General features: G+C 37.3%; 1 protein-coding gene across 2 annotated transcripts in view; it reads left to right on the plus strand.

Moving 5' to 3' along the window:
• The first annotated feature begins 496 nt into the window (after window positions 1-496).
• Window positions 497-24,863, plus strand: part of DSCAM (DS cell adhesion molecule) — a 420,440-nt gene continuing 396,073 nt past the window's right edge. The window contains exon 1 of one of the 2 annotated variants that reach the window (XM_087937792.1): window positions 497-1,104. In XM_087937792.1, the coding sequence (XP_087793918.1) occupies window positions 1,062-1,104 (43 nt within the window). In that variant the 5' untranslated portion in view covers window positions 497-1,061. The remainder of the gene's footprint in view (window positions 1,105-24,863) is intronic. The other variant, XM_087937791.1, reaches the window with a different exon arrangement.

The raw sequence follows: 24,863 nt of genomic DNA on the forward strand, positions 1-24,863 counted from the left end.
AGAATCCATTGGGGAAATACAAAAAACTAGAGCAGGCATTTTTCCAATGGAAAAAGCCTAAAAGTGTTGTGTTGTCCACTTTTAATCATCTTCCTTGCATATTAATAGAATAGACGATCAAAATTGGACTGAAGCCTTTGCAACTGGTCATTATTAATCTCTCTATACACACACACACACACACACACATATATACATATATACATATACACATATGCACACATACATACATACATACACACACACACACATATATATATATATGTATGTATGTATATGTATATATAATTGATTTGAGAAATGTACCTTAATTTGGTAAACTTATCCTGCAATGTATGATGGCCTTCCACAGTTGTCATCACCTTGTCAACACATTATATTTAAAAATGAAAATCTATTTGAAGTGGGGAGATGACTTGGCATGCAGGGGAGGTCTGTGCAGCTCCAGCAATTGCTCTGGCCGGCTGGGTCTCCCTCTCTCCCCCTCCCTCCCCCCCTCCCTCTCCTCCTGCCTGAATAACGGAGCGAGGGCTGCGCCTGGCGGAGGAGGCTTGCGAGAGGGTTAATGCTCTCCGCCAAGCAGGGAAGGTTAGCAGAGAGATCAATGTGATTAAGGCGGTAGGAGAGGAAAGATGCGCCTGCTGCCTGGCTGCGGTGGCTGAAGGGTGGTGCGCGGGGAGCTGCCTGCCTGCCTGCTTGCCGCAGAGAAAGGGCCGGATATGACCAGGGACGGTCCTCTGCCTGCGCTGGAGGGCGGCTTCACCTGTGGACCTGCTCCTGCCAACCTGCCAGCCTCTACCTGGGCAAGGAAGGAGGACCCACCTGAGGTGCCCGCGGCCGCCTCCCTTTCGCCCCGAGCTTCATCTCCGCGCCAGAGAAAAAAGGCAGAGTCCGCGGCGAAGAGACGCTGAAGGCGAGGCGGGGGCAGCGCGTTGGCTGGAAGGGCACCGAGGCAGGAGCAGGGCTGGTCCCCTCTTGGCTGACTGCGGGAGCCTTGCGGGAGCAGAAGCGGGCGGCGAGCGGAGCCCAGACGTGGCTGGGAGGCGAGCAAGGCGCAGGGCATGTGGAGGCTGGCCGCCCTCTTGTTCCAGAGCATCTTGAATGGTGAGCCGGCGGGTCGGGCGGACTTCGGGGGGCTGGTGGGCGAAGGGCGGGGAGTTGCGGAGAGATTGGCGCGAATCGCTTCTCGTTTCTCTTCGAGCCTTGTGACCAGCTCCGGCACGACGAAGACAAAATTGCTCTCTAATAATCGAAATTAGCTTACTTAGCAAAGGGGCAGATTGTAACCTGTATGCCATGACTCTGTCTCTTTTAGTACCGAAGTATGCTTGATGAAATGGAGAAGGCTGCGTCCTTTCCTCTTCTCCTTGTAACAATACAGGATTATAACCTACAGTGTGTATATCTGCAGGACGGACATTGGGCTTCTCAAAGGTTGAGAAAGAAAAAAGCTGGTGCATTTACCATTTATTTATTTTTAATCTTGAAGACCCTCATTACTTTTTAGTTAATAATGGCAATGACATTTTTCATATACTCATCTCTCATTTATGTAAAAATATGCACTAATAACCGTTACATCACCTGATAGGGGCTGGGGGGGGGCTCTTTCAACCAATTTGAGAGTTATAGAAGTGAAAAGGTGTAATAATGCCTGTTCAATATTTTTGTAAATGCAATATTTCCTCTCAATATTTTTCTGTCTCCCTTTTCAGAATTCATGCATTTTTAAAATGTCTACTTAAAGGTAGTAATGTTGAATGCCTTAATTCAATTAAATGGTGTATCATACTACTTTTGAACAAAAAATTACCCCCGTTTTTCAAACCTGATATTAAAGACAGCTTGGAGGTGAAATGGAGAACAATCCCAGCTTGAATGCTGCTGTTAAATGGCATTCTGGTTTTTCAAATTTGGAAGGACAGATCTCTTCAAGGTGTCATTAATATACTGACAATTAAAATAGAAATATATTGTAATTTCAAAATAGGAAAGCAGGCAGAAACAGAACAATATTGATAGGCTGAATGAGGAGTGAAGCATGGGTGGGGGTGTGCAGAGAGATACAAATAATTGAAGCTGCAAACAGGGTGAGAAATGAATGTTGTATGAGGTGCCTCCAAGTCTGCTTAGCCATAGCCTAGAAAAAAATATATATGTTGACAGAAAAAGAAAATTTAGCAATAAGGAATGAAATGAAGAAATAGTTAGAATGCTCCCAGGTATAGCTTCATAGTGCAAAATGATTAACTTCAGAAATTGTCATAGCCTAATTGCAACAAGTTTTATCATTTAAGGATGATTTTTTTTTGCTACCAGAAATAGTTCCCTGCGACCTCTGCAGGAAGACACCTTTTAGAATACAGATTTCCTGGATTTTTTTTTTTTTTTTGGGGGAGGCCATGAAAGTCTATTTTTAACTGACATTATTACCTTAAGCATAAAATAGCATTATCAGATAATGTAAATAATTTCTTTAAATTATATAACCAAATTAAACAAGAAAAACATCTAAATCCCCAGCTTCATTCAATACATTCTTGTTAAAATGCCACAATGGAAGCCCACATCAGAGAAATAGTGACTTATTGACAGTTTTAGTCTTTATACTTATAATCACTAGCAATGTGAATATTCATTTCTTTATTCAGTAAACCAAAGCAGATGAGCTATTTAGCTTTTTAGTTCCTTGATGAATAAGTCATCATATTGGGAGATGTTATACGTTCACTTATGAATGTAAATAATGAAAATTTGGAAATGTAAATTTAATAGAAATTATGCCCTTCATTAATATAACCATTTTCTTCATCAGAAAGTGCTAAGTGTTTCTAAGGTAATTCATTTTTTTAGCATTAATAGAAACATTTGATACATTTTTTTTGCATTTTATTATACATAGGAAAAAAATAACAAATTGCTTGAGAGTAACAGATGTATGTGTGTGTGTATGTATGTATGTGTATGTATGTATGTATGTATGTATGTATGTATGTATGTATGTATATGTTCCTTAAACAAAATATGTGACCCCCCCTAAAATATTGTGACATAAATCTATTAATAAGAATGTTTTGATAAAAATGAAATTTTATGAAGAGTTGTCACTTCTCTGTTATAAATGCTCAACCACAGTGATTAATGCTTTTAAAACAGTTAAATAAATATGAGCTCAGAAATAAAGATATTATTTGCCTGGCTTTTTATAAAAATAGATTATTCTGTAACAATTGCATAATTGCCCAGTTGTTCTTTAGCATTGTGTTAGATACCATCTCTTAGAGGTTTTCTGTTTAGAACAAGAATATTCTGTCACAAATATATTTGTTTCTGTTCTTCTGTAGGCAATGAGATAAAATAAGAATAGCATGTAAAATTCCCATTTTATTTGTAATGATTTGTATCTTATCTAAATTCATTTTTAAAATACATCAGTGGTCCCAATTTAGAAACATAATTGTGCTTTGGCCTAGTGACCTAGTCTACTGTGATATAGATGAATGTGCTGATTGTATGAAATACAGTGTATCAGTTTTATTGATAATTCTTTTAATATTTTGGGCACAGTTGATAATTATTACAAAATTAATTCCCTTTTAATTTTTAAAACATAGATAAAATGCCATCAATTGTAAATGTGATTCTTCTGTTTTTGTCAGAAGAGAGGTATAAATTTTCAGACCAGTTATGTTAATTACTTTGATACGAAGTTCTGAGTTTTTGCTGCATTGTATTGAAGAATTTTTAATACGAGTTATGATAAAAAATAAAATTTGTGGTTTTTATTTATATTGAGCCTGCAATATATAGATGAAACATTAGATTTAAAATTGACCTTGAATTATTTAGACAGTTTGTAATTTAATGTAGGGCTACTAGAGTTTTATTTTATTTTTTAAAAAAATAAGTATTTGATATATAATGAATATGCATGCCAATCTGTTTTTTTTTTCTTTCAAGTGCTTGTATTGCATAATGTTTGTTGATATTAATGTAGTCAAAAAGAAATCAATAAAAACTAAGTTGCGGCCAATAAACTAGAGGTAATGCTAAAAATAGATACCTATTAAAAGATTTTTCTTGGAATGTATAATGCATGCACTTATCCATCCTTTACAAACTAGAATATTTCTATTTTATTAATAGATTAAAACACTGGAATCATGGGGAAAAAATTAAATTGGAGAAGTAGTGGTTAGCACTATACATTTTATGAGGACATAAAAGTCACACTGCAAAGAACACATAGTTTTAAAAAATAAATATTAAAATTATTAATTTTGGTGGGATAGATGTTGAATTTAACTGTGCTTTGTTATCATTCCTCTCAATATTGGAAACGTGTTTAATAGAAAGCATAGAAGCAGGGCTTCTGAACAAGGAGACCCTCTGGCTATATCCTGGTGAGGCTCTAAAATATTAAAAACATTTAGATGCCTGTGTTTTTAACATACATTATAAATTATGTATTTTTAAAATATAACTGTTTTTAATATTTGTATTAGCAAAACAAATTAGTCAGTTTATAAATTTATCTGTAATATTAGCCATCCTGAGTGCTACTTTTAACAGAGAGTTGAAATATCAATGATAAAAAGAAATTAATTTCCTGTCAAGTAAAAAGGAAGCATTTGAAGATGTTGCAAGATCTCATAATGCACACATGCATGTGTACAGGACTGAATCATAATTTGAATAGAGTTGGGGAATTAATATATTGTACTAATTTGACTAGAAGCTTCACATTACATAGGCATTAAGTGTAATATGAAATCAGTGGTTTGATTGTAGGGAAAATCATTTTAAAAAAATCTGTGTTGACCATATTTTCTTTCTGGCAATGATTGCTAACAAAGGAGAGAGATGATGTTTGCACTGATTAAGAAGGCGGATGCATTTCAGATAAATAATTCCTGTATGAATCAAGTGGTGGCCTAATAGCAAAATTAGTCTTTTAATATGCATCAGGTTTAGTCCTTTTAATGGATTTCCCCAGATACATCATGAGATTGAGCCATTGTGCTGTCTACTTGCAAGCCTGTGTTTTAGGACACTAGTGGGCAGCAAATCACGCAACACTGCAAACTTTTTATAGTATTAGAGAAATAGAGAGCAATTCTTCAGTGGATGAAATACATTTTAATAGCTTTTCAGAATCCCTACTTCATCCTTAGGCATGCCACTACCAGGCAGCAGTCTGTCTTTCTTTCTTTCTTTCTTTCTTTCTTTCTTTCTTTCTTTCTTTCTTTCTTTCTTTCTTTCTCTCTTCCTTCCTTCCTTCCTTCCTTCCTTCCTTCCTTCCTTCCTTCCTTCCTTCCTTCCTTCCTCTCTCTCTCTCCCCCTCCCTCCCTCCCTCCCATGTTTGAATTCCTTCTACTAAGGAATTCAGTAGATTTTGTGTCAAAATGTACCTTGTTTTTTTAAATGCAATGAAAATTAATTATAACAGAGGATAATGGAACTTAAATATAGAAGCTTAAAGGTTTCCCCAGCCTTCAGGATATGTCATTTAAACTTAGATTTTTTTTAAACTGAAAGAGGCCTGCAATTCAGAAAAGATCATCCATGCAAGAAATCCTACATAAACTGACTTGAAGCAGGAAAAAAGAAAGCAGCCTTAGGAGAAAGCAACCTCATAGACTAGATTAGAGGAGTGTTTCTGGCAATTTGAGAGAATAGGTATAGTAATCATTTAAGCCACAATGATCTTGTAATATTCTGAATATTAGTAATATTTGTTGTTTATATCCTCCAGTTTGAATATGGAGATATACTAACACATATGTTTGTGTTTGTATGTATTATTTTCTAAAGGGAATAGATAAATAAAACAGATAATAATGCCTTCATGCTATAAATGGCATTACCTGTCACTTTCTGGTTTTATTTTCTGTGAGAAACTTATCCAAAACACAGAGCTTTCTCACTTGTTGACTATCTGTTGTGGAATTTACCCAGTCATTTGGTTTCCTAATTGACTGATTCTAAAATGGGGTCAAAAATGCTTATTTGTTTTCATTCCTATTTAACTATGAGGTTTTGAATTCTGCTTTTATATTATAACTTTATTCATTTGTTTATTTTATTTTATAACCTATCACAATACATTTATTTACTTGCTAAATTTCTATACTGCCCAATTCCAAAATGCCTCTGGCTATCTTCACACATTAAAAAAAAAACTATTATAGAAATTAGCAATTAGCTGAGGGAATAAACTATTACATTTCTACAACTCCCTCCCCAATGGTTCTCAATCACCTCAATCTCAATCACCTAACTGCAACCTGGTAGTGGTAGTATTGGGGATAGGTTTAAAATATTTTTTTCCCCACACATTTCTTCTCTGTTCCAAAGAGCAGATCTAGTGACAGAGAAGAGCTACTTCCTAGGTTTGTTAGGTTGTATCACTTACTTGGTGAGATTTAAGCCACCCTGTAAGAATGAACATGAAGGAAAGATACTGTAGGAGGCTATGGTTCTTTAATTAACAGGACCCTAGGCCTTATAGATGATAACCTGAAACTAACTGATAACCAAGGTAGCTCATGTGGGAAGGGTGTGAAGTCACACATAGTGGAGTTTGGCTGCGCATCAGGGATCATGATAGACCAGCTGTAGCTTCTGAAAACTAAAATTATTTATTCTGTGGATCCAAACTGTTTTAACTTGTTTCTCAGCTGTACCTCTAGAAGATATTCCATAAAATTGGAGTTCCATTGGGAGTTCCATTGAGGTGGCCTGATGTTAAGAATGATTACCATTTTATTATTAAATTTGGAAATAATTTGTATCCTGGTATAAGATTAAGGCTCGTAAGTAGGTAAACTTCAGGAATTCTGCAATACAAACCAGGATCCTCCAGAATTCTGGAAATACGTTACATTTGGGAATGTCCATTGTTAATTAAATGGGAACATTGTTAGTTTTTTGTGTACTGATTACTAATTTAAGGAATTATATGCTGATGAAAGGAAGGAAATTTGGGGCACTATGAGTTTGTAATGAAAAGTTCTATGATCTAGGTATGCTAGAAGGGAAGTGGAAGATGGATAAAATGAATCTACAGAATTTGTTCATCTTTATAGTGGCAGAAGAATCAATAACTCAGAATTTTCACTCTGATTTGTTGTCATTGTGACTTTTTAATGTAGTGGATGTTTACTTTTTGAATATTAACTTTTATTTTATCGTATTTCATATTAGTATTTAATACTATTGTGAAAAAATGTTTACTTCAAATGAAGTATGTAAATTTTTGTTATTATTTTTATTTATATTCAAATGGGCCTTGAAATAATGTTACATATGGAAAGTACTTATTAATTCCCATCAGATAGTGATAGCCACATACCTTTCCAGGTATTTACTTTCTCTAGATTAGCCCCAGCACTGTATAGCCCTCTATATTAGGAGAGGGTGACGTTATTTGTGTTCTTTATTTCTCTACTACCATATTTGCTGCAATGGGTTGCTTTGCCTTGAGACAGGGTTAATGTTGTGTTACAGAAATACAAACAATATATTCCAGAAATAATCCTTAAAATTCTCAAAATCTTTAATAAGTGCATATATTCAGAAATAATAGTAATAAGTACTGAAGCCAGTTGTTAAGTAATTTTTCTTGTAAATAGTTCCGTTTTAAGGCTCTTCTAAGGACGAGTATGGCGTCCTCCAGATTATTGGTTAGAAGCCATTTCTGAGGAACAAGATGTTCTTGCTTTCCCTGGATCTTGCAAAAGGAGGAGGGACTGGAGACGTATGCATTGGAGAGAGAGGATGGAATTAATGTAGAGTCCTAGGCTGTATTGAAGACAGCCAGGTGCTAAACTATGGAGAAGTTTATGAATTGAATCCAGCATTTTGCAATGATATATAAGGTGATAGGCTGTAAGGATTTAATAATTACATAAGAAATATAGCTCAGTAGAAAGCTTTACAATTTTATAGCTTAGGAAAGAGACCTCATATACTAGTTAAGGTGGATACAAAGGGTAGGAATTGCTGGCATTTTGGCACTCTTTCTCACAACACATGAACAGAGAAAAATGCACATTCACTATCTTTTATTTAATATGGTTTTGCTCGTTAATAGCCTCAGAGATGGGCTCAAAGTATGCAGTGCTGGGAAAGAATTTAGATAGCAGGATAAAAATTTAGGCATAAACATTATTTTTAATAAACAAAAAATAATCAAATTGAACTTATATTACATTTGCCCATGGTTACAGGAGTTTCTAGCATTATTTATATGTAGAATTTTTACTGTATCTTATGGTTCTTTAGTGTTCCATCTTAAGAAAATACAAATAAACAATATTTTACTTTTAGAACAGTTAGCTCTTTGTCTATGTAGTTTAATGTGAGAAAGGGAAATTACACCTAAACCATTTATTCTGTAGCCTGTTTCATACAATCTGCGTACTACTTGTATGGTGATTATTTCTGTGTGTGGATGCATAAGTTTCTCCCCACTATGATTTTTGCAAGTGTCTCTTGGATCATGACCAGTGATGAATTTTTCCCATTTTCTGTTTCAGCTATTTTTACTCAGAAGGTAATGAGGAAAAGTGAGACAGCAGTGATAATTCATGTAAATACAGTATACTTGTTTAAGGAGAGTCACATTCACATTAAAGTTGCCTAAAAAAATCCTTTTGTAATCTGAAAAAAAGTGATGGCAACACTGGATTGAATTAATTAGTTCAACAATTGGTAGCATATTTTGGAGGAGAGCTGAAGTGATCCATAAAGCCCTACTTAAAATCTCAAGCACAAAGCCAGAGGAAGTCATATGGGCATCGGGATAGATTGCTGAAATATCATTGCAGTCATCTGACCCAGGAAGTGCTTATTCTCAAATTAAGATTGAATTTATAGTTGCTTAATCTAATTATGTAAATTGTGGAAGAAGAAGCAGAATTTATATATAGCATGTGATATCTTTCCATGGCTATTTACTTCATGAGAAGGATGAAACTGGTGCCAGTATCCAAACATACATGTATCACTCCAATTTTATATTGTTTACTGTATCTCATTAATTGTAGGCAGCTTCTTGCATGTTTATACTATGAACTGTTTTTGGTTCCTTTTTAAAAGGAACATCATACTATTACCTTGAGAATTTGGCTGTGGAAGTATTATCAGAGGAAATTTGAATACAATGTGTAAGCCATCTTCCAACAGAACGTAAATATTTTACATAAAATAGGAAATACATAATTTACTAATCTTGTTATAGTTTGATTAGTGTCTCCTTAATTTATGGCAAACCTAGACAGCATATTAAAAAGCAAAGAGATCATCTTGCCGACAAAGGTCTGTATAGTCAGAGCTATGGTTTTCTCAGTAGTAATGTATAGTTGTGAGAGTCGGATTGTAAGGAAAGCTGAGCACCAAGGAATTGATGCTTTCGATTGGTGGTGGTGAGGAAGACTCTTGAGAATCCCTTGGACTACAATTTTGATAAAAACCAATCAATCCTAATGGAAATCAAGCCTGATTTTTTTTTAGAAGGACAGATACTGAAGCTCAATTTTTTTTGGATTTTTTTAAAATTAAACATAAAAAATTCAATGTCTACATAAACAGTGTTTTCTCTGGGTACAGTTGATTACATAATAATGACATTCATAACATTAATAATCTCACAATAGTATTTGCTTCTCCATTTTAGGAAATCTTTCTTATATAATTAATCACTCTCTTAGGCTTTTAAATTTCTAACTTTTGTTTCTGTTAGTTAACCATTGGTAAAACAAATCCCATGTTGAAAAGTATTCTGTTTGTTCCTTCTGCTTAATTTTAAGTGTTAATCTATCCATTTCTGCACATTCTAATTTTTTTTATTACACTTTCATCTGTAGGGATCTCTTCATTTTTCCTCTGCTGTGCAAACACAATTCTAGCTGCTGTTTAACACATGTAAAATTAAATAGTATTCCCTTTGTTGTATTTTTCTGGTAAGATACCAACAAAAATATTTCTGGTTTTAAATCTACATGTTATTTTACCATGTTTTTCTAACCATGATGCATTTTTTACCAATATTTTTTTTGCCTTTGGGTATGATAAATATGAATCCGGTATCTGATTACACTTCCAGCATTTAGTGGACTTGTTCTTAAACATCTTTGCCTATCTTGCTAGTGGAAAGTGCCATCTACAAAACATTTTATATAGATTTTGATAGTTTATAGTTCCTATCCTATAATATCTGCCATTTATCTAACTATAGTATAACCAAAATCTTTAGCCCATATTATCATTGTTTCCTTTATTTGTTGTTCTTCCATTTTAATGCTCAGTAGATAGCTATAGATTTTTAAAATTAATTTTTCAGCTGTCCCTATTATCTGTCTTCTTCATCAATTTTTTTTCTGTTTATCTGTGAGATTTTTAACTAGTATTTTAGTTTTCTCTTTATTTATTTTCAATCCTGCAACTTCACCACATTCTTCTATTTTCTTTATTAATTTGGGTCCAGTTTCTTCTGGTTCTTCTAAAATAAATATCAGATCATCTGCAAACACCTGTAGTTTGTATTTTTCTTTTTTTATTTCCATATATTTTATTTCTATATCTTGTCTGATGTTTCTATTTAACACTTCCGATGTCAATATAAATAGTAGAGGGGACAATGGGCATCCTTCTCTTGTGCCTTTCTTTATATTGAAATTCTCTGTCATGTTCTGAAACTCAAATATTTTGGCCACCAAATGAGAAGACAGGATTCTTTACAAAAGGTCCTAATGATGGGTCAGAAAATGACCTCGAACAAATATGATGTTACCAAAAATACAAAGACTTTTCATGCTAACAATTAGCAGCATGTACTATATTTCATTATTTTCCCACCAGTTCATGAGTATATCATTAAAATTTGCCTCTTGTGCCAACATACTTGAGAGCAAGCCTCACTGAATTTAATATATTTTTCAGTAAGCATTGATTATTATAGGGTAAGTATTAATATTTCAAACATGCAAAATAAAAAGTAGAACATCGACATTGCTGGAAAAATATGTTTTCTAAATTATTTGCAAACTCCCAAATAAGGTATTTAAAATATCATCTTCTAATGGTTATGTCAATGATATTTTATTGTTATTTTTATTTTAAGCTATGTAGGAATCAAAAACATTTTGCTCGAGGTGACTTATAAATTGTAGATTTTTTTTTATTTTAATTTATCATTCCATTGTTTATACTAAACATAGAGAATGAAACAATCTATATGACAGTTCTGCTCTTATCTGTTTTGGAACAATTTCTAAGGCATCAGGATAGAATTACAATTAAGGAAGGCAGGGATCCCCGCTTTTTCCATTGTTATTTTTGAACAGAAACATAAGATATGATGATAGAATTGCTAGAATGAAAGTTAAAAAAGGATTCGTATAAACTAAGGGCATTTGTTGATAATTTAGTTTTAATTTTGGAGAACTCTTTAAGACATGGGTTTCAAACTTGATCACATCACGTGATGTCACATATCGTGATATTTTTTGCCTTTGTGGAGCCAGGGTGGGTGTGGCCTGCACATGATGCATCTGGCCTGCGGGCCACCAGCTTGACACCCCTGCTTTAGGAGGTATTGATGTATTAATAGAAAAACTAAAAGAATTTGGCGAATTGGCTGAATTTAAAATTAATAAGGACAAAAACAAAGAAGTTGACAAAGTTATTAACAAAGAACTGGAGAATCAATTTGTTTAGCGTAAGCCTGTTAAACTAGCAGCCCGCAGGCTGGATGCGTCATACATAGGCCACACCCACCCCAGCTCCACAAAGGCAAAAAATGTCACTATAGGTCACGATATATCACATGACACGATCGAGTTTGACACCTCTGGTCTAGTGCAGCGGTCGCCAACCAGTGGTACCACTGTTGGTCCGTGAGAAAATTTTGGTGGTTGCAGCGAAATGTCACCCCAAAGCACCCCCCAAAGCAATTAATCCAGGCTGCATGGGAACACAAGGCTTGCATCACTTGCATTGCGAGCAACTTGAGGTAGTGAGGGAAGGGGGAAAAGGGCAGAGGGGGGAAAATTGCCCCACTCACCTTGCCTGGCCAATGGGTTGCTTCTCTCTGCTTCTTTCTTCTTCTGCTTTTGGCTACACACAAGGAAAGCAGCAAAAGTCTTTCTTTCTCTCCCCCAAATTCGCCAGAAATGAGTCTTTGGGACCCTGCAAGGCATCCTGCTCCAAGAGGCTGCGCCGGCATGACAAGTCTTACAAAGACTCATTTCTGGCAAACTTTGGGGGAGAGAAAGAAAGACTTCTGCTGCTTCTGCTGTTTTCCTTGCATGAAGCCAAAAGTCTCTCTCTCCCCGCACCCGAGAACGGAGCTGGAGTTATCCTGCGATCCCAAATAAAGAATGATTGATCAGTAGGAAAACAGGGTGGGGAATTTTCCTGCAGACTTTTTTGGGGATTTTCCCAGGGTCTCTGGTCCGGGGGATTTAAAATTATGAGTTTGGTGGTCCCTGAGGTCCAAAAGGTTGGTGACCCCTGGTCAAGTGGTTATGGCACTGGGCTAGAAAGCAGGAGTCCATGAATCTCACTTGTCCATGAAAGCTGGGTGATTTTTTGGGCCAGTCACTCTTTCAGCCCATCTTACATCACAGGGTTGTTGTGGGGAAAATAGGAGGAGAAAGGTTTGTTGGATATTTGCTGCCTTGAGTTATTATAAAAATAATGTGAAATATGAATAAATATATGTGAAAATGAAAGACAAAAAATAATTTTCTGTGAAAACTGGTTTTCAGAGAAAAAGTAAACAATTTGAGTATCAAAACAAACATGAATTGTATGATATATCACGTTTTTGTTGTTTTTTTTAAATCATTGTAAAATCATCTTTCAATAAAAATATTCATTATAAAAGGATAGAATAGCAACTTGTAAAAATCCATGCTTTTCAAATGAACAAGCCTCGTGTATTTAAAGCTCTTGATAGAATATGTTTGTTTTTGAACATTTATTCTCGTTTGTTTTAGCAGTTCTACTTCAGAATAAGATTGCATTGGATTGTAGTCAAAGTGTTCTGTTAAGTTCCCAGCTTTTGGTTTTATTGTAATGCAAAGCTATTTTGAGATAGTAATCTGATTATCATTTGAAATCCTTAGCTAATTAAAATAGATTGTATCATACTAGCTATTTATCCTCTGCCGATCAGAAAGCATTAAATATAGGTTGTGCCTAATTATTTCCATGTGATAAAATTAAATAAGTCAAGGGCACACAGCTAAGTCCCCAGTGCTGCACGTTGACCCCAGAAACATAGGTATGTAGTTCAAAGCCTATAGATATTGCCATGTCAGCCAGTCATTTCTAGCAAAATAGAAAGGGAACATTGGGGGAATTAATAAGGTTACTTAATTAGTTTACTTTAAATCAAATTAATTTAATGTAGTTAAATTTAAATGTGTATCACTCAAAGGATAATTATGGCCCCTGACCTGCTAGAAAAGTTGTGCAGTCTTGTATTAAACAAATGTCACTCATTGTTTTTTTACATTCAGTAGATTTTAAAGTAGGCAGCATTGGACACATGGGGTTATTGAGTGTTTTACTGGTAAAAAAGATAAAAGTTTCCCCTTGATGCTCATCTCCATTTTTTAGGCAAGTGAGCCAGCGTTGTCTGAAGACAATTTTTCCATGTCATGTGACCAGCATGACTATGCACTGAGGTGCACAGAACGCTGTTACCTTTCCTCCGAAATGGTACCTATTTATCTACTTGCATTTAGATGCTTTTGAACTGCTAGGTGGGCAGGAGCTGGGGCAAGTAATGGGAGCGCAATCTGCTACGCGGTGCTCAGGTCTCAAACCTGAGCTGTCAATTTTTCAGCTGATCAGCTCAGCATCTTTAACCACTGAGTCATCATGCTAGATCTAGGTGGTATTCAGCAGGTTCTGACCAGTTCTGGAGAACCGGTAGCGGAAATTTTGAGTAGTTTGGAGAACCAGCAAATACCACCTCTGACTGGCCCTGCTCCCATCTATTCTCTGCCTCCCAAGTCCCAGCTGATTGGCTGGGTCTTCTTTTGTTATCCTGCACAGGAGAACAAAGCCAGAAAGCATGTTAGTGGGGTGAGGAGGGAACGGGATTTTACAGTAACCTTCCCCCAGGAGTGGGCTGGGAATGAAGATTTTACAGTATCCTTGACTGGAGTGGGGTGGGAATGGAGATTTTACAGTATCCTTCCCCTGCCACGCCCACCAAGCCATGCCCACCAAGCCACGCCCACAGAACCAGCAGTAAAAAAAAATTGAATCCCACCACTGCACCCTCTAATTTTACCAGTATTGTAGCTCAATTTAATATTTTACTGTTTTAATTCAATAATAAATAGGATACCATTCTACAAAATCCTTTGGAATAATGTCCAGGTATGAGTAACATTCCTGTTTGCTTATTCACTAACCTTTCCCAAAATACTTCTTAGTAGAGCTTTTAGCTTCTAAAATACTAAAAGAAAGTCTCGAGCCAAGTGATTCCCCTTGAGGGAGCATCTATTCACAATAAAAAGGCTGCCTTCCCTAGTGCGCTTACTTTACACATCCTCTCTTCTCTCATGTTTCCAGAAATTTTTTTTGCTTCCTACCCCAAAGTAATTGTGTCTTTTATCATGCTGATTCAGAAATTATATTTGTCTGATGTTTTTGATGTGTATCCAGATTAGCAATGAAATAGAACTCTGTTCCTCTATAGAAAAGGTAATTTATTTAACAGATTTACTTATTAAATTTTTATTCCATCTTTATTTTGGCCAAATCAAGTCACCTTATGCCCTCAACCTTTGACTGGGTAATAATAAGCTTCCCAAAGTCTTCCCATAATAAGCTTCCCAAAGTTTCCATGTCATGAGATGGGTGGCAAAGAAATGTAATACATAAACAAATAAATAAATAAATAGCCATGTGAAATATGGTTTGTGCTGGTGCAAAGTTACCTAGCTGGTTGACTTTCATTTCTGAAAGAGGACTAGACTTCACAGTCTTTAGTATATCACCTTATCCAAAATACAGTAGAACCTCTGGTCACGAACGCTTCTGACCATGACCAAATCGGGTTCTGCCCAAAAAATTCACATTTTTTTCACGATCAATTTCCCCTTCCGCATCATTTTTTTTTTTGTAAGCACCAAATTACCAAAATTAGTTGCAGGTCATGACCAAATTGGGTTGCGACCAAAGTTATGGAATAAATTGTGGTCGTGATTTGTGGTTCTACTGTACCATTTAGCCATATATTTGGATAAATTATATGTATTACATACATTTGAAATACATCAAAGAACTTGTTGGACAACTGAACTTCACTAGTACTTTTTCCTTTAGGAATACTTTAAAGGAAATACTACTGAAGTTCTGTTGTCTGACAAGTTCTCCTAAAGCAGGCATGTCCAAAGTCTGACCCAGGAGCCAATTGCAGCCCGTTTTCAAATTTTGAGCTGCCCGCAGCCTCTTCTCCTCACCAGCCTGCGTTTTTCCCTTCACCGCACAGCGGTTCCTGCAGCTGTCCCCCGCTGCCTCCAGCTCCACAGCTACACCGCTCTGCAGAGCACCTCAGCCACCTAGCTCTGCAAAACATTGCAGCAGCTCATTTAGTCCATCCAGCTGCTCTTCACCAGCTGGCTGAGCACCACCTTCAAGGCTGGTGGTTATATTTAACCAGAAGATGGCTGTAGACCTGAGTCAGCACTCTCGCTGCATGATCCTTGTGACACAAGGCTTGTTGTGCCAATTTCTAAAATGGCGACTGTAACTAAAAAAAGGAAGGTTGATAGCGAGGGCCGCCATTTCCAGGACAAGTTGAAATTCGAGTATTTTTTCACTGAAATACAGAACAAGTGTGTCTGCCTAATTTGCCAAGAGACTGTGGCTGTTTTCAAGGAATTCAATATCAAGAGGCACTACCAGACAAAACATGCTAACTACAACAAGCTAACTGGGAACAAACGTGGTGAAAAATTGAAGGAACTGGAAGCTCAGCAGTGCTTTTTCACAAGAGCCCATGAATCAAATGAAAATGCCACAAAGGCGAACTACAAGCTGGCAACAAAGATTGCCAAGCACTGCAAACCTTTTACTGAGGATGAATTTATAAAAGACTGTGTGATGAAAATGGTGGAGAAAATTTGTCCTGAGAAGAAGCAAGAGTTTGCCAATGTTTGCTTGGCTTGTAACACTTTGGTACGGAGAATTGAAGACGTTTCATCTGATATGAAGAGACAGATAGAGGCAAAAGGAGTGGAGTTTGACTTTTTTTAGTTAGCCTGCGATGAAAGCACGGATGCATCTGACACTGTTCAGTTATTGATTTTTTTGAGCGGAGTGGACAATGACATGAACGTGAATGAAGAACTACTTGACCTCCAGAGCTTAAGGACCAAACGAGGAACACATTAGTGCAGTTAAGTTCTTTGTTTAGTCTTTCATAAAATAGTTCATTTGCATTTAATGCTAATTGTTCAAAGAATGTCAGGCTGAATGGTCTGCCCCCACACACTTTCACCTCACCAAATCTGGCCCTCCTTGCAAAAAGTTTGAATGCCCCTGTCCTAAAGGTTCAGAATAACATTGGAATTGATTAAAGTTCATGCAGGGGTGGGATTCAAAAATCCCAGTAACCGGTTTGCTGTCCAGTTGCTGGGTGGGCGTGGCCATGGTGGGCATGGCCTAGCAGAACTTCCTGTTTCCAGCTTCCGGTGGGCCTTCAAAGTCCAGGGGAGGCTGTTTTCACCCTCCCAAGGGTCTGGAGACCTTCCATGGGCCTCTTGGAGGGTGAAAACGGCCTCCCCCAGGTTCTGGAGGCCCATGGGAACCTGGAAACAGGCCCATTTCATGACTTCCGGTACTTCTCGGAGGGCCATTTTTCACTCTCCCAAAGGTCCGGAGGCCTTCCCCAGGACTGTGGGAGGGCAAAAACGGCCTCCCCCGGGCTCTGGAAGCCCACTGAAATCCAGAAACAGGCCCATTTTGCGACTTCTGGGAGGGCCATTTTTCACTCTCCCAAAGGTCCGGAGGCCTTCCGCAGGCCTCCAGGAGGGCAAAAACAGCCTACCATGGGCTCTGGAAACCGGAAACCGGCCCATTTCCAGACTTCCGGAAGGCCCATTTTGCCCCTAGGAATGGGATTTTGGGGTTCTCTGAACTGCACAGAATCTTAGCTAGGGGCTTCCCGAACTCCTGCGAACCCCCAGCAACCCACCCCTGGCAGTAAGGACATGACCCCTTAATAGCAAGAGACAAAAACTATTCTTCTCCAATTGGATTCTTTAGATTTGTAGGGATTACTTCTAAATTCTCCTTTGGAACAACCTGTCTCTGGATACTTATACATTTCCTCTGTATTACATTTTTGGGAGCCATAAAACATGATCATTCAGAAAGATATTCATGGTACTTTCAAAATGGTGGAGGATTTTATTTCTTGCTTATAATTTGGTTATTCGATTTTTGTTTTTAAAATGATTAATTCTAATTATAAGCTGCTCAGAGTCTCTACAACAGAGGGGTATATAGGTTCCAATAATACATACATACTTATATAGCAGTAATACTTATTTTGACAGTGGAAGCCACCAGGTTGGAAAAATGTAAGTCATCTTATAGTCTTGCCTCCAATATGAAATTTACTTTTGGGGTCCCAAAGGATGCAATTAGAGGCAGATTTTTTTTCATGAATATGTGGGGTTGGGAGATGAAGGCAATGATGGGGGTATGACAGATCAGTGGGAAAATGCACATGCAGAGTGTAATTCTGCTAAAATATGTGTATGTCCTACTTAAATCTTGCTTAATAGAAAACAGATTGTTAATGATCTTTTAATTGCAAAAATAGCAATAATGAATCAGACAACAGCACCAGTGTTAAAAAGCCATTTGTGATGCTGGTGGCAGAAGACATAAAACCATCCTCCAAACCTACAAACTCCCCCCCCCCATTTGTTTTAATCAAAATATGAGGACCTCTCCCCCCTAAAAATAACATTAAAGTTCTGGATATCCCAAAGTACTCCTTTGCATTTTCTCTAACAGCTTTCCCCTCAAGTCATTATTCTAATTAGTGTTTGATCAGATGATTAAATTATAATTTGATTAATCCGATGTGCTAAATGCTCTGAATGAATGTATTTTGTATGCCTTCCCTTTAAGAGCTCCTATTTGTTGAATGCTCCCTTCCCCCCCTTGTTTCCTCTGATTATTGCTTTTTTGTATTAAAGGCACTGTAGCTTCTTTGATACGTTTTTGCGGCCCTTTGTGTCTTCCATTATTTTTTTTCAAGCTTGAAATTGAAAGGCATGCTGTTGCAGTTGCTTTTCTGCAATGCACTGCCTATTCCAGTTTGCATATTAAACCATATATTTCTCAGTTCTTATTTTTACTTGCATTATTTTACTTGCATTATTTACTTGCATATTTATGATTATAAATGAGCAGGCAAATGCTTGAAATTATCAAATGCATATATTTATTTTATGGATTTTTAAAAATTACCTTACTTTAATGAATCCTGGGGTAAGACCCATTATTTAGTACTCAAATCTGATGCAAGTTTCCTCATTTACACTCCACTGTACTGAATAGAATTTATTCACCCGTCATCTCTTCATATTCCTTTGAATACTAGTTCTCCTGCTACGTGATTAGCTGGATGCATCACAGTGCCACAAAGAAAGCCTATGATACTAATCCTTGCCTGCCTTCCTTCCTTCCTTCCTTCCTTCCTTCCTTCCTTCCTTCCTTCCTTCCTTCCTTCCTTCCTTCCTCCCCCCTTCCCTCCCTTTCCCCCCTCCCTCCTTCCCTCCCTCCCTGGTAGGGTAAACTGGAATTTTGAAATAAGATCATATTTTGAAATGCATCCATAGAAACCTGAAGAATGGCAGCCAGAGGTGGGATGCTACCGGTTCTGCCCAGGTCTATAGAACCGGTAGCTCTGAAGAGCAGCAGACACCGAAGCGGTTCTGTGTTTTTATTTTTTTTTATTTTTTTTTATTTTATTTGGTTTGTCAATTGCTTACAAGGTAATAGGTATAAGTAAAAACATAGTTACGAATACATGGATACATATAAGAAAAATTAAAAAAAAACACAATAGGATAGGGACGGTAGGCACATTGGTGCACTTATGCATGCCCCCTACAGACCTCTTAGGAAAGGGGTGAGGTCAATAGTAGACAGTCCAAGGTTAAAGTTTTTGGGGTTTGGGGAAGAAACCACAGAGTCAGGTAGAGTATTCCAGACATTGACCACTCTGTTGCTCTGTTGCTATTTCCTGCAATCAAGTTTGGTGCGATTAACCTTGAGTTTGTATCTATTGTTTTGCTCTTGAATTGTTATGGTTGAAGCTGAAGTATTCATTGACAGGTAGGACATTGCAATGTATGATTTTATATACTATACTTAGATTAGACAGAAGGCGGCGTAGTTCTAGGTTTTCTAGGTGTAGAATTTCAAGTCTGGTGGCATAAGGTATTCTGTAATGAGTTTGCTGCTGTTTGGCCCACCTTCCTGCCCAGGCTCTTACCTGTCCTTTATTTTCTGCTTTTTCAACCTCAGCTGTGCCGTGCAAAGCAGCTGAGGTTGAAAAAGCAGGAAAAAAGTGGCTTTTCATACGCTGTGCAGCTGCATGCAGCACGTTTCAGCTGTCCAGGCGGCATAGCTTAAGGTTGTTTATACGCACGTGCGGCATGCTTCTGGTGCGCATGCGTGCATGTGCGTGCAAAACCTAGTCACCGAACCAGTAACAACACCAGTTGAATCCCACCCCTGGTGGCAGCTGAGAGCCAGTCACTATCTCTCAGCCCAACTCATTTCGCGAGGTGGTTGTTATGGGGAAAATAGGAAGAAGGTGTATTAGGCATGTTCACTGCCTAGAGTTATTTTATAGAAATAATAAATGCAGGATAAAATCTAAAAAAATATTTTTCTGGATATTTAAAGATTTCCTGGAGTGATTTTGGACATTTGTGGATAGCTTAAAGTTTTAGGAACATAATATTTTTGTACTATATGTAATTCATAGTTTAAATCCATATGCTATTTCTTATTCTATATTACAACCTTTCTCCACCCTCAATAAAGTTATTGATCTTCTGAATAGGAAGATATGTAAGAGAATGAATAAAGTGATACCAAAGCTGATTTTTTTGGGGGGGGGGTAAGAGCAGTAAAATAAAAAAATAATGCTTAATCCTTTTCTCTTCCTTAAACAACATTATTTCTGCAAAAAATATGCCATGTTCTCTGTATGTATCGTGAGAATTACTTCTGAATGAATAGCATAGTATGGTCAGATATGAAATTGAACAGAAATCCAAATGAAATCAATATTTAATATGACCTCTCCTTGCCTTCAAAAGAGCATCAATTCTTCTAGGTACATTTGCACACAGTTTTTGAAGGAACTTCAAGGTTGTTCCAAACATCTTGGAGAACCGTAAATATTTTATGGATGTAGGCTGCCTCAAATCCTTCTGTCTCTTCATGTAATCCATGATGATGTTGACATCAGGGGGCCAAACAATTACTTCCAGGATTTCTTGTTCTTTACCCTGAAGATAGTTCTTTAATGACATTGGCTGTATGTTTGGGGTGTTGTCCTGCTACAGAATAAATTTGGGGCCAGTCACACTCCTCCCTGATGGTATGGCATGATGGATAAGTATCTGCCTGCATTTGTCAGCACCAGCATTGATCCTAACCAAATCTCCAACTCCATTTGCAAAAATGCAGCCTTAACTTGCAAGGAACTGTCACAATGCTACACTCCTGCAGACACTTATTATTGTATCTCTCTCCAGTTCTTCAGTGAACAAACAGCCTCCTGCTATAGCCAAAAATTTCAAAATTTGACTCATTAGTCCAGACCACCTGTTGCGATTTTTCTGCACCCCAGTTCCTATGTTTTCATGCAGAGTTAGTTGCTTAGCCTTGTTTTGATATCACAGGTATGGCTTTTTGGCCTCAGTTCTTTCATGAAGGCAACTTCTGGCCAGACGCCTCCAGACAATAGGTGGGTGTATCTGTGTCTCACTGCTTTCTGCTAGTTGTGTGCTGATGGCACTGTTGGACATTTTTCAGTGTCAAAGGGAAGTAAGCGTGATGTGTCTTTCGTTTGCTGCATTAAGTTTCCTTGGCTGACTACCACGCTTATGATCCGCAGTGTCGCCCATGTCTTCGTGCTTCTTCAAAGGAGATTGAATAGCATACCTTGAAACCCCAGTCTGCTTTGAAATCTTTGCCTGGGAGAGACCTTGATGGTGCACAGTATAACTACCATTTTGTCTTGTTTCTGTGCTAAGGTTTGCCATGGTGTATGACCTGTGATGTGAAACTATCTTCCACAAGCTTTCCTAAGTAGCAGAGTTTGGCTGTTCCTCACTCAGTTTTAAGCCTACTACATATCTGGTTCTGTTTCAGTTAATGACTGTGTTTCAACCTACATATAAAATTGATGATACCTGCTAATCATACACCTGACTGTAATCCTACAAAATCCCTGACTTTGTGCAAGTGTAAGGATTGATGTTCTTTTGAAGGCAATGGGTGGTCACACCAAATATTGATTTGATTTGGATTTCTCTTTTGTTCATTTACTTTGCATTTTATTAATTGATAAGAATAAGCTATGAACACTTTTATTTCAGAAAGCATTCTTAATTTACAGTGTTTTTATACCACTGCCTAATGCTTTTATGCACTGTTGTTATTGATAACTTTGTGTAGTGTACAAATAGACATAAGAACATAAAAGTTATATATAAATATTACACTAAAAATAATTGAAACCAAGAGTAAAATAGTTAGAACTAAAAAGGCAGGAGAGAAGCTTTAGAAGCCTAACAAACCCCATGGCTGAATTATAAATATAAAACTCAACATATAACGCCATCTTCTTATGCTTCCCTTCTTTCAAATTCCTCTTCAAAGCTCATCTTTTTCAAGAAGGCTTTAGCAGCTATGCTGCACTGGAAGCCATAACATACCTAAACACATACAATAATCAGTTACATATTCTTTTTTTTTAAAAAACCTTGCCTTTATTTTATCTTCCTCCCTCTGATATTTTCCCTGTCAAAATATATACTCCTGGAGTCAGAAACCTCTTATCTTGTATTCTATAATAAAAAGGAAATGCATACTGGCAGCATTAATAAGAAAGTTAAAACGTAATAAACAGTTTAACTAAGTGTAAATGTCTGTACTTTTTTTCTTATATTCTGGGATAGGAAATAATGAAATATCATGGGAAAAACTTTTTCTACAAAAGCTGGTAGTTTGAACTGTGATGCAGTTCAGTTGCTTCAACTGTAATAATAACCATGTCATGCAAATAGATGTGTTTTTAAAAGATTTAGGGGTGTATATAGGGAAAAGCTGGTCCTGAAATTAGAATGTTTAATTAATATTCTATTTCTAAAATGTCTGCATTACAAGCTATCTGACCAGGGATGTGTCTTGCTCACTATTAAAACCTTGTTTAGAAGAAACTGAAATTATTTTGTCTAAAATGTTGAAGCTCACTATATGACACCATAGAAAAAGATTTTTTTTTCCCTTAGGGAGGAGATCATTTATTTAAGATAATACAGGCAGTCCTCGCCCTTCAACAGTTCATTTAGTGACTCTTCAAAGCACTGAACAGATGACTTACATTTACAACTGTTGCAGCATCCCTATGATCACATGATCAAAATGCAGATGCTTGAACACTGACTTATATTTATGATGGCTGCAGTGTCCTGCATCATGTGACCACCTTTTGTGACCTTCTGAACAGTCAATGCAAAGAGCGAAGTCAGTGGGGAAGCCAAGTTCACTTAACTATCATTTTACTAATTTAACAACTGCAGTGATTCACTTAACAACTGTAGGAAGAAAGGTAACAAAATGGGGCAAAATTCACTCAACAAATATTTTGCTTAGCAGCAGAAATTTTGGCGAGTTTGCAGTCATAGATGAAGGACTACCTGTAGTTCGAATTCTGAATTCCAGTCTCAAACTATTCTCAAGAACAATAATTATCCTGATCTATTACCTAACAATAGGGGGCAGCGGTGGCTCATGTGGTAAGACACTGGGCCTGTGCCAGAGGTGGCATTCAGCAGGTTCTGACCAGTTCTGGAGAACCGGTAGCAGAAATTTTGAGTAGTTCGGAGAACCAGCAAATATCACCTCTGACTGGAGATTTTACAGTATCCTTCCCCTGCCATGCCCACCAAGCCACATCCACAGAACCAGTAGTAAAAAAATCGGAATCCCACCACTGGCCTGCGCACTGCTGAGGTCGGCAGCTTGGCACTTTGATTCTTCGGAGAGGGAGATTTAGCCAGCTAGGGAAGAGAGATGTGATGTCTCTCATCCCTGCCAGAACCCCCCAGTCTTCACCACCTTCTACAAAGGTGGCTTAGCCCCGAAGCCAAATGGCTCGAGGCACTCAGGCAGTGAACACAGGCAGAAACCGTGCACAGTCACGGAATCCTGCCTGCACCGAAGCACCACAAGCCGGAAGTCCCCTTGGCACTTTGATTCTTGTGAGTAAATAAACTGTAGTGGGACAAGAAAGGAGCCTCCCCCGAATGCCTGCCGGCATTCGGGTGTCCCGTGGGTAAAGATAACGCCGCCTAAAAAAATTCCTTTCACAGAGACAGCCAGCCACCTTGTTGATCCCTGGTTAACACGTGCCATACACTAAATAAAAACAAAAACCTAACACTAGTTATTTCATCAGATTACCGAACACTTTTGCATCCTATAACTGATTGTTACAGGAGTTGTAACTTTAAGAACTCACTAGACAATCTGACATCCCCCTTCCCCCTTTGAATCATAGTTTCATGTTTCCATTAGGCACATATTTACTTTTTTTGTTTCACATTTGTATTTTATATTTAGATTATAAGCCTTGTCTTTTTTTAAAACTTGTACTTGAAGCCCTCCTGAAAAACTTTTCAGTTGTAATTTGAAAATGAAGCTAAGTGTGCTTCAAATAAAAAATACATGGTAAATGATTGGCTTTTTGAGTTTAATATAACATCAAAACTATTTGCAAATTGGTACAATGAAGCTGATTATTGTAATTTTGAAAGAGGTTCTAAATTGTACCAGTATTTTTTGCTATTCTGAGACATAACAAACAGCTGATAGATCTAGCAAATCACTGAATGTTTTGCTTTATTATTCTTAGAGGAAACTATTTTCCTAATTTACATTTTATTTTATTTTATTTACAAAAAAATTATTCTAGAAAAAAACATTTATTTGACATACATTTAAAACAGACAAATCAATCTATATGTATATGTACATGTACATGTACATGTATATGTATATGTATATGTATATGTATATGTATGTAGGTAGGTCTAGGTATGTTCGGGTCTTTTCTCATGTAAGATTAAGAGTATCTTGGCGACGTTTCGGCGAGGTCCTGCTCGCCATCCTCAGGCTGGTGCTTTCGGCTTTGTGCCAGTGCAAGCATGAAGCCGAAAGCACCAGCCTGAGGATGGCGAGTGGGACCTCGCTGAAACGTCGCCAAGATACTCTTAATCTTACACAGGAAAAGACCCGAACACACCTAGTCCTACATACCTGTACCCATGAAAATCTGTGAAAATTATATAGATATAGATATAGAGATAGATATAGAGGTAGAGATAGAGGTAGAGGTAGAGGTAGAGGTAGAGATAGAGATAGAGATAGAGATATGGATACCCTGTTTCTCCAACAATACGGCCTCCCCAAGAGGAAGTCCCAGCATGTTTTATAGGCATGAAATGAAATTAAGCCCCTCCCCCCAAATTAAGGCCTATATTAAAACATGCGAAATGGGGGGAATGGTGGGG

Source organism: Pseudonaja textilis, chromosome 7 (genome assembly GCF_049901715.1).
Source record: "Pseudonaja textilis isolate UNSWEBS1 chromosome 7, rPseTex1.2, whole genome shotgun sequence".
Classification (NCBI taxonomy): Eukaryota; Metazoa; Chordata; class Lepidosauria; order Squamata; family Elapidae; genus Pseudonaja; species Pseudonaja textilis.